General features: G+C 43.2%; 1 protein-coding gene across 2 annotated transcripts in view; it reads right to left on the minus strand.

Moving 5' to 3' along the window:
* MAL2 (mal, T cell differentiation protein 2) overlaps nucleotides 1–9,334 on the minus strand; it is a 90,440-nt gene extending 81,106 nt beyond the window's left edge. The window contains exon 1 of one of the 2 annotated variants that reach the window (XM_073590258.1): nucleotides 9,086–9,327. In XM_073590258.1, the coding sequence (XP_073446359.1) occupies nucleotides 9,086–9,214 (129 nt within the window). In that variant the 5' untranslated portion in view covers nucleotides 9,215–9,327. Of the gene's footprint in view, nucleotides 1–9,085 lie in introns of both variants that reach the window. The other variant, XM_073590259.1, reaches the window with a different exon arrangement.
* Nucleotides 9,335–11,226: the final 1,892 nt, after the last annotated feature.

The raw sequence follows: 11,226 nt of genomic DNA on the forward strand, positions 1-11,226 counted from the left end.
ATTCTGAGTTGAAAAAGTCAAATGGTGCTCCTTCCCTTCCAAGCTCTGCCATGCGCCCAAACAGTGTTTTACCCCCACATGTAGGGTATCAGCCTACTCAGGACAAATTGCAAAACAATTTTTGGGGTCCAATTTCTCCTGTTACCCTTAGGAAAATAAAAAATTGGGGGCAAAAATATCATTTTTGTGGAAAAAAATGATTTTTTAATTTCACGTCCGAGCGTTATAAACTTCTGTGAAGCACTTGGGGGTTCAAAGTGCTCACCACACATCTAGATAAGTTCCGTGGGGGGTCTAGTGTCCAAAATGGGGTCACTTGTGGGGAGTTTCAATAGTTTAGGTACATCAGGGGCTCTCCAAACGCACATGACACCCGCAGACCATTCCATCAAAGTCTGCATTCCAAAACATCACTGCTTCCCTTCCGAGCCCCGACGTGTGTTCATACAGCAGTTTTCTCCCACATATGGGGCGTCAGCGTACTCAGGCCAAATTGGACAACAACTTTTGGGGTTCAATTTTTCCTGTTACCCTTGGGAAAATAAAAAAATTGGGGACTAATTGATCATGTTTGTGGAAAAAATACGATTTTTTTATTTTCATGCCCGGGCATTATAAACTTCTGTGAAGCACTTGGGGGTTCAAAGTGCTCACCACACATCTAGATAAGTTCCTTAGGGGGTCTCGTTTCCAAAATGGGGTCATTTGTGGAGGTTTCCACTGTTTAGGTACATTAGGGGCTCTCCAAAGGCAACATGACACCCGCAGAACATTCCCTCAAAGTCTGCATTCCAAAACGTCACTACTTCCCTTCCGAGCCCCGACGTGTGTCCATACAGCAGTTTTCTCCCACATATGGGGCATCAGCATACTCAGGACAAATTGGACAACAACTTTTGGGGTTCAATTTCTCCTGTTACCCTTGGGAAAATAAAAAAATTGGGGACTAATTGATCATGTTTGTGGAAAAAATACGATTTTTTTTATTTTCATGCCCGGGCATTATAAACTTCTGTGAAGCACTGGGGGGGTTCAAAGTGCTCACCACACATCTAGATAAGTTCCTTACGGGGTCTAGTTTCCAAAATGGTGTCATTTGTGGGGGGTTTCCACTGTTTTGGTACATCAGGGGTTTTCCAATCGCGACATGTTGTCCGATCTCAATTCCAGCCAAAAACGTCAAATGGCGCTGCTTCCCTTCCGAGCTCTGCCATGCGCCCAAATAGTGGTTTACCCCCACATGTGGGGTATCAGCGTACTCAGGACAAATTGCACAATAACTTTTAGGGTCCTGTTACCCTTGGGAAAATAAAAATTGGGGTGAAAAGATCATTTTTGTGGAAAAAATATGATTTTTTAATTGTACCGCTGTACGTTATAAACTTCTGTAAAGCCCTTGTGGGTTCAAAGTTCTCACCACATATCTAGATAAGTTCCTTGGGGGGTCTAGTTTCCAAAATGGGGTCACTTGTAGGGGGTTTCCACTGTTTAGGTACATCAGGGACTCTCCAAACGTGACATGGCGTCCGATCTGAATTCCAGCCAATTTTGCATTGAAAAAGTCAAACGGCGCTCCTTCCATTCTGAGCTCTGCCATGCGCCGAAACAGTCGTTTCCCCCCACATATCAGGTATCAGCGTACTCAGGACAAATTGCACAATAACTTTTGCAGTCCAATTTCTCCTGTTACCCTTGGTAAAATAAAAAAAATTGAACCTGAAGTATTTTTTTTGTGAAAAAAGTTAGATATTAATTTTTTTTAAAATATTCAAAAAAATTCCTGTGACGCACCTAAATGGTTAATAAACTTCTTGAATGTGGTTTTGAGCACCTTAAGGGGTGCAGTTTTTAGAATGGTGTCACTTTTGGGTATTTTCTATCATATAGACACCTCAAAGTGGCTTCAAATGTGATGTGGTCCTAAAAATAAAATGGTGTTGTAAAAATGAGAAATCGCTGGTCAACTTTACCCTTATAACTTCCTAACAAAAAAAAATTTTGGTTCCAAAATTGTGCTGATGTAAAGTAAACATGTGGGAAATGTTACTTATCAAGTTTTTTGTGTGCCGTATTTCTGTGATTTAAGGGCATAAAAATTCAAAGTTGGAAAATTGCGAAATTTTCAAAATTTTCGCCAAATTTCTGTTTTTCTCACAAATAAACGCAAGTTATTTGAATGAAATTTTACCACTAACATGAAGTACAATATGTCACGAGAAAACAATGTCAGAATCACCGGGATCCATGGAAGCGTTCCAGAGTTATGACCTCATAAATGTACAGTGGTCAGAATTGTAAAAATTGGCCCGGTCATGAACGTGCAAACCACCCTTGGGGGGTGAAGGGGTTAAGCATAATTGAATAAAGGACTGAAAATGCTATCAGAAGCAGGAATTTGATATTTTTTTAATTTATCGTTTCTAATAACATCTGGTCTAACAAAATGGTATCACTAGACTACAAGAGAAAAAACTTTCTCCATTGCACTAAAGCTGTGTGAGATACAGTACCAAAGTATATAAGGCAGTAACCAACAATGTATGCAGGTTAACACAATTTCTTATTAATTAATGGTTCATAGATGGAAGTTGCTCATCTACTGGAATCACTATGGACAAGCAGCTACTTATTAGCTGGTAATAGTAGTTAGCAAACTTACACCACATACTTAAGTGCTCCTAAATGCATGATGGATGATAGCCTTTCTTCCTGCCAGCGTCCTGCTCTGGTCACCATGCTTCCATGGCAGAGTTTTGTTCTTTTGTTCCTTACACCTTACGCCACGCTAAAGATCAGATATTTTGGCAGTGCTCCAGGTCACTATGTACACAAGTCATTTCACAAAGCCTTTACCTTCTGACCTGGAATACATCTTGTTACGTGGTTTACTGGGCGGACACAGCTGATGGTTTATCTATAAAATACACAGAGAGGTTTGCTTTGGCACACCGGGAAAGATCAAAACAGGAAAAAGAAGGGCAGTCTCCGAACTCTAAAGTCGGTGAAGAAGACTTTTGAGAAGCCTACGTATGAACGTTAAAATCAAAACTTTTCTTCCACTTGACCCACATGAGAAAAACTTTACCCCATTTTGGATATACTATAAATAAGGTTGATACCGTCAGTATTGCTTAGGTAATGACTAGAAAAAGATAGCACGTTGGATAGAAGCAACCATGGAATTCCCAATATTGATAAACCTAGAGGCCAAAATTGTAGACAGTTTTCTATAGACGCTATAAGGTTAACTATATGTATCTATACATATAATTGCCTTAAATTGTCTGTCATCCACTTCTGTCTGGATGTCCCCGAATCACACAATCCACTGCGCCGCACCGGAAGTACGCCATTTTGGAACACCCAAGTGATGCCGCTCGGATCCAGGACGCAGCTGCGATCCCGAACGCTGCTGCGATCCTGACAATCCCAGCTGCTGCTCTGATTCAGGTCACCGCTGTGATCCCAAACGCCGCTGGGATCCAGGCCACCACTGCGATCCCAACCGCCGCTGGGATCCAGACCGCTGCTCAGATCCCAGCTGCCGCTCAGATCCAAGCCACCGCTGGGATCCCGACCGCTGCTCAGATCCCAGCTGCCGCTTAGATCCAGGCGGCCACTGCGATCACGAGGCTGTGAAAGGGGTATAACGAGGGGATATAGCGAGAGGGGTGTAATGAAGGGGGTATAATGAGAGGGTGTAATGAGAGGGGAGTAATGAGAGGGATGCCGCCGCCGGACCCCAGCCAGGACCCACTGCCTGACTACACGCGCTGGATCCCGCCGCTGCCTGCCCACCCACCTCCATTCAGTCACAGCCGGCAGGAAAGACCGCGGCTTGAGGCCTGTGCTGGAGATTGGGTGCGACCACCCTCTGGTGGCGCCGCACACCATCTCCAGCACAGGCCGCAAAACACCGTCTTTCTTGCCGGTTGTGACTGCACAGAAGTGGGTGGGTCGCCACCCCCAGCGCCACGAAGCTGCCCCCATCGTGATGTTACTGCTCTCCCGATGCGATAGCATCGGGCACACATCTAGTATATATACAGTACATTTAAGAAAACCATTCCCATTCATTTAACTAACAATCAATGTCACTAACTAATGATAATTTACTGTATAGCAATATTGATTGTGACGTCATTGTTTGCAGAAATATGAGAGTAGAGCTCATCAAAAAGATTCACCAGACACTGATGCAGTGGCCGCTATATATAGTGGTAGAGAGTCTTACTAGGCTGGAACCAGAGGGATAAATTGAACACAGTCTCTTTAAGAACGTGCTTGGCTTATTGAGGCAGCATAAATCAAGCGGGGAAAAATAAACACGGCCCTCTGGGCAAAACAAAGCACTTGGTCTGTGATGGCACACTAATACTTTACAAACTGTACGTACATATCATTTGCTGTTTACACTTTTTCTATAAATGTGACCTTGTATTTCTGGTATTGGTGTTTTTCGGTTACCAGTATATATAAACTTTATGCTATAATTTTTGTTGCATACCGTTTCAGCTTTACTCACTGGTGTTTCGAAGTTAAAAACACTTCTTCTTCAGGGCTTGACATCATCCCCTGAGGAAGAAGTATTTTTAACTTCGAAACGCGTTGGGATTATGAATAAATCTACATTCCTCTTATGAACGATTGATTCTGAGTCATGTCTAGCAGCGCAATAAATCCACAAAAAGTTCTGTTTATCTGAATGACATACTGTGCTGCCATATACACACCCTGCATGCCAGATATGCACACATAATAGCGTCTCAGCCCTATATGTGACAACATACAGGAATGGAGACCACTCCCTAATATAAACAGCCTCGTACGGTGAGACTCTCCTCAACTGGTTAAACTTCTTTTGTTGGCCAGACTTGCCCATAACAACCAGAATTCAGTCGACAAGTGAAGGATGTGTGTATGTGTGCCCTGCCCTAAAAAATGCTGGCTCAGGCCCAGAGTTCATAGTCAAAGATTGCTATGCGGATTGCAAGCCAAGGTTGTCATTTTTATCATATTTTTGAAAAAAAAAAAAATTTCTAACAAGCATGCTGAAAATAAAGCAAAATTATTTCGATGACACAGAGTATTTATAACTTGTGATGACGCTCAGAAAATATTTTTTGTCACGCCTGAAGTGTCCCTGGCGGAGAAACTACACTCCCAAGAGGTTTCATATCTGACACTCGCTCAAGACCTAAGGAGAAGGAACAACCACACAACGTGGTCGATTATTGCACTTTTTTGGTGTGAAAACCTCTTCATTAATAACATTTTGATTTGCGCCAAATTTAATGAACGATTTGCACCCTTTTTTCCTAGTAGTCTTTCTAGTTTAGTTATTTTTCTGATTTTTACGTCAATGTGACTTTTCCAGATGTTTTAAGACAGAATCATCAAATGCAATTTTTTTTTTTAAATGGTAAAATTTGGCATAACTATACTCCAGCCCCCCTCACTGGAGCGATTTTATGTACGGCTTAATTTTGGTGCATTTTTTGAGACATTCTCTCCAAAGTGTAACTTTCCCCTCTAAAACCAGTTAATGCGAGCAAAGAAATAGAACTTTTTAGGCTTTGCGCAAAATTTATTAATTACGTGCACTATTTGGATGAATTTGGCACAAAAAAAAAAAAAAAAAGAGTCAACAAAAACCACAAGTCAACAAGTCAAAATAGAAAATTGTCTTACAAAAAAAGAAGCTGCAAATGATTAATCAGTCCCCAAATTCAAAAATTTACATGTGAAATGACACTCAACATTTAGAGCATCCTGCAAGGAGAATCTGAGTAGTCAGATAAGAATACATTCCCTTTTCGCACCACAACCACAGAGACTGCAGCTACATCTCCCTCCTCCCCCCACTAGAGCCTTGGGTGAGGGACTGGCTCCTCCTAACAAGACCCGCTGTGTATGGTGTCCCAATATCAATGCTCCATAGGAAACAGCATGCAAATTAAGAGCATTTCAGAAACAAAGGCTAGCCAATCCCTGCAATTACGATGGGCGTCTGTATTGGCCAATATCCTGTAATTTTCTTTTTTAGAATGTTATTTTACATGGAGCAATGCAACTCCATACACAGCCATTTCCCTGACAGAGGTTGTACCCTTTCAAATATAGCTTCTCCCTCACTGCAATTCATTTGAAAAAAAAAAAAATAAGAAACTGGGCAATACTCACATTCTTCAGGTCCACAGGCCTAGCTCTGCTCCCAGTGCCTGGCTTTGGTTGTGGTGCAGACATCATGTTAGCAGCCAATCAGTGAGCTCAGCGGCTCCATGTACACTGGAATGCTCAGCTCATTGATTGTCTGCCAAGGTGACGTCAGCGACACAGTCAATAACAGTGGACCTGGGGAAGGCGAGTACAGCTTATTTAAAATTATATATATATATATATATATATATATATATATATATATATATATATATATATATATATATATTATATATAGTATATATGACGGATTATATTTCAAATGGGACAACCACTTTGGGGAAGGCCAGATACCTCCATCTCTTTAAGCTTCATCAAGGACAAGTACCATGACGGGTGTATGACATGGTGATATCTCTTAGCGTTTGAATAAAGGGATGGACATTGACTGTTCCCATGGAGCATTGCCAATAAGACTTCATTTACATAAAATGCTTCAAGGTTGAAAGTACCCTAAACCAGATGCCTGTAGATGGGTGTCAGACTCAGACATGACTAATATCACTGGTTAAGTTCACAGGTTGGACATTGACTTACAGAGTCACCATCTCCAATAAACGTCATCCACCAGGTGCCTTTCGATGACACATTAGGCATTTTTGTGACTAGATGTCTTTACGTGATTCATAATACGCTTCTCATTGACTGCTATGGTCCAAGATGGTGCCTCTATGTCCCTTTCATTTTAGGTGGAGGCATGCAGAATTTTTTTCATGGGTTTATGCCCCATACACAGCACATGGGACCATATTAGGGACTGTATGGACTCCTCGAGTCCTCAGACAAAGAATTGTGCAGTACAGGTGAGATGACTGCATCACTCTGGTCTGACACCTCGGAGATGTGTTTGGTAAGAGAGCGTTTAGTGGAGAAGACATTGGACCTTCTTCTAAGCTGTTGATAGTACATGAATGCCATTCAGGATCTCCAGGAAGAGATGTGACTCCTGACACCATACAGCAAGAAACTGAAGGCAGAGATCAGTTTACACCACACAGATTACCTCTGCCAAGATAAATACCGCACTCCTCCTTCCTTTCACATAAGACTTCCCTTTGTCACTGTTTGAAGACTCAAGACGAAAATTATGTTTTATATAACAGATCTGTGGGAAATCATTGCATTGCAGGTGTGGAGGGAGCTAGAAACTAGAGAAGACATGGTCTTCAATAGATTTAGCCCACATGTCCTGTTAGCCATGAAAACCAAAGATTTTTCCAAATTTTAGCATTATTCTAGTGGGGCAGTATATTGACCTCCATAATAAAAACAGAGAAACCAAAGCCATTTGATCTGAACTTAGAAAGGACTCTAATGTCAACGGGTCAAGGGTATGCCATAAATATCTGCTAGATGAATTTCTGTCTTGGTTGTGGTCCATTATCTCCCAAACAGCTTTCCCCCCCATTTCAGAGGTCCCAATGCATTCTCTGACTCAATCTCTTGCTATATGAGTTGTGAAATCTGTCAAGAGTATTTGCGCCTCTGTATTAAGCACTCCTATAGCAATAAATGGAGCCGGAACGCACAGGAACCACTACACTCACGCTAACCAGAACCGGGGATAAGTCTGGGTCCCTTATAGATGTGCCATTAGTAGCTCTTGTGGGACAAGCTCTTACATTAGGGTACGGCTGACAGCTATTCTTACTACTGCCTTCGATATACATGTACACTTAGCTCGGTCAAGCCTGTATGTCTTTCCAATATGTGCGGGAGTAAATTATTGCTGGACATCTCTGATGATGATTTATGCCTGTCTTTCTGGTGAGATCTGCAGAGAATCTACCTCAAAATCACACATGTAAGGCAGAGTCAGAAGGCCGTATAACTTGGATGGTGATGACTACGCAATGCTCGGACTGGCCTGCGGCTTTCAAGACCTGAGCGTGACAGCTGCATAGAAATACATCACTCTCAGGTCAGAAGACCCGCTGGCCAGTCCGAGCATTGCGTTGCGATCCCCGACCTAGTTTTACGGACGTCCGACTTCCTTACATGTGTGATTTTGAGGCAGATTCTCTGCAGATCTCACTGCTGCTACATTTATATTAGGGCTACACCGAAATCGCTGGGTTGCATTGTGACAGCCCATCTTGTGATTTCCTATGGAGTCGCAAACATATTCAGTTTCCTGTCGCTGTTCTCACGTTACACTCAACACAATTCCAATAGACTTTAATGAAAGTCAAATGCGACTTGTCCAGAATTTGGCCATTTTTTTTTTCCAAGCGCAAAATCACATCTCCAGAATTTATCACGTGACAGCAAATTGCGCGGGAGTTTATGGTGGCGGGGCACAGCGTCTAATATTCATATTCACATCATCATGTTGCAAATTAAATGGCGCACTTACTGCTAATTATACCCAGGGGTGAACGAGCCATTCGGGCAACGACTGAGGGCTTGTGGCTAGGACGGCCCTAAAAGTCCTTCAGCCTGATCCATTAAATTGTAATACAAGAAGATGAGATATAATGCACGCAATCTGTGTCATAACTATGGTGGCTTGTAAGGGCCCCTATGATCGTCATCAACCCGCAGGGGCAGACGTATTATTGGTGATGCCCTGTGCAAACGCATAAGCGCCCAAGAGGTAAGAGGGCCACGTCTACCTCAAAAGCAGATAGAATTGTGCATTGTGATGAGATATTGGACTGCAAAGGACACAAATAGTGACTTGAACAGGACCGTTTTCTGTCTGTGTCCATCACCGTCACCCAGGATCACACTCGGTCCTCAACTAGACACAGGCACCAGAGTAAAATTACTAAACACCCCTGCAAATGATCATTCTCAGCGCTTTCATGGAAGATCAGAGCATTCAGACAGGATCAGAGCCTAACAGTCTGCTGTGCTTACTTACTATTTCCAGACAGATAAATGCTCCAGAATAAGTCCTCAGCACCTCAGGTCCAATGGGCAAGCCAACAGTGGCCGCAGGGTAGGACATAGCAGCCGGGCTGGGCACAGGGGGGACTCCTTGTTCAGCCATGCTTGCTTTGTTTGTGTGACAGTGTGTCAGGTAGCAGCATGCACAATGCACTGTCAGGCAGGTACACCTGAGGGGGTCATGTGACCGGCGACAGGTACAGCCCAAAACCCAGGCCCTGCCCAGAAAGTCTGAATGCTGGCTTACATTTCAGCTATGGGAAAAGAGGGCAGGGAAGGAGAGGTGACAAAGCAGCTAGTGCAGAAAAAGAGTAAGGGGGGGACGAAAAAATGTCAGGAATTGAGGCAGAAGCAGGTGCCAAACGGCATCAGAGGCGACGGTAAAAATATCTCATGGCTGCCCCCAAATTATGCTGCAAAAGTTCACTGCAAATTGAATGCTGAAATACGCGCAGCATTTCCACAGTGACACCTGTAACATATGGTGCAGATGTCTCCATAGAAATACATGCAGCCGCAGCTTCGGTCCTGAGTGCCGGCGGCAGCGCCGGGTGTTGATGCAAGAGACTCGTGCGAGTTTCTCGCATCACACATGGTAGTATGATTCCGGCCTTAAAGATAAGTGCACATGGCGTGATTTTTTTTATCAAGTGGATTCCACCTGAAGCCTACCTGAAAAAGTGCTTAAAAAGTAACATGTGCGCAGTGATGTCAAAATGACTTGTTGTGCAAATGTTACATCTTTCGTAACTTCTTTTAACAGCTTTGAAAGTTGCAAAGCAGCTAAAAGAAGTGACCTGAGCATTCTGGCATCTTTTTCCTGAAGTGTCTTCTGCTTCAAAAACTAGGGAGGTAGCAAAAAACACAGCATTATGAACCTGCTCTATGGATTTCAAAAAACAGGGAAGATGCCATTAGAAAAAAAAAAACTGAAAAAAATAATCATTTAGGAAACGAACAAAAAATGCAACTGAAAATGTTCCAGGATTCCAAAATGCCAGACAAAAGGTTTCACAGGTCTACTGTGTGAAAAATGCATGTTTTTCGCTGTCGTAAATGTGAACATACCTTAAGGCTGAGTTCAAACGTGGCGTTTTTTTCACGTTTCCGCGGCAGTTTTAACCGCTTGATTTTGCAGCGAAAACGCAAAAAATAAGCATCCCATGCATTCCTATGGGATTCCGCAATACTGTGCTAATGCTGCGGCTTTTACCGCGGCGGAATCGCTTCGTGGTAAAAAACGCAGCATGCTCATTAATTTCTCGGAATCGCGATGATCCCGCACCCATAGGAATACATTGTTCCGCTTACTTCCCGCATGTGGCTGTGCACACCACGAGAAAAGTAAGCAGAACATTTGCGGATGGTACCGACGGTCCGGAGGAGTGGAGACTGCCCTCTGGGCTTTAGGTACCATATCCCTGTAAAAAATAGAATTTAAAATAAAAAATATTGTTATTCTCACCTTCCGACGTCCCGCGCAGCCTTCCCGCCTCTCTCCACGCTCTCGGTCCCAGTAAGCCTTTGCGAGCGATGACGTCCGTTCTCGCGGGATTGTGAAGTCTCGCGGTCATTCGCACAACGTCATCGCAAATGACCGCGAGACGTCGTGATTCCGCAAGAACGGACGTCATCGCGGTAATTCTCGCAAAGGATTACTGGGACCGGGAGCGTGGAGAGAGGCGGGAAGGCTGCGCGGGACGTCGGAAGGTGAGAATAACAATGTATTTTTTTTTATTATTATTTTTTACATTCTGTCTTTTACTATTGATGCCGCATAGGCAGCCTCAATAGTAAAAAGTTGGTCACACTCGTCAAACACTATGTTTGACGAATGTGACCAACCTGTCAATCAGTTCTCCAAGCGATGCTACAGATCGCTTGGAAAACACTAGCATTTCTGCAAGCTAAATTACGCTTGCAAAATGCTAGTTTTTCCGCGGGAAAATCGCGGGAATTTAAAATGCAATTTTCCCGCAGAATGGAATTCTGGAATTCTCGCGGTAATTTCCGCGAGAGTTCCGTTACGTGTGAACCCAGTCTAAGGCTGAGTGCACACGTACTTTTTTGCCCTGCGGATTTTTCCACGCAGAATTGAAGAAATCCGCAGGTCAA

The sequence above is a fragment of the Dendrobates tinctorius genome, unplaced genomic scaffold, assembly GCF_039654945.1.
Source record: "Dendrobates tinctorius isolate UK_male_01 unplaced genomic scaffold, ASM3965494v1 ptg000116l, whole genome shotgun sequence".
Taxonomy (NCBI): domain Eukaryota; kingdom Metazoa; phylum Chordata; class Amphibia; order Anura; family Dendrobatidae; genus Dendrobates; species Dendrobates tinctorius.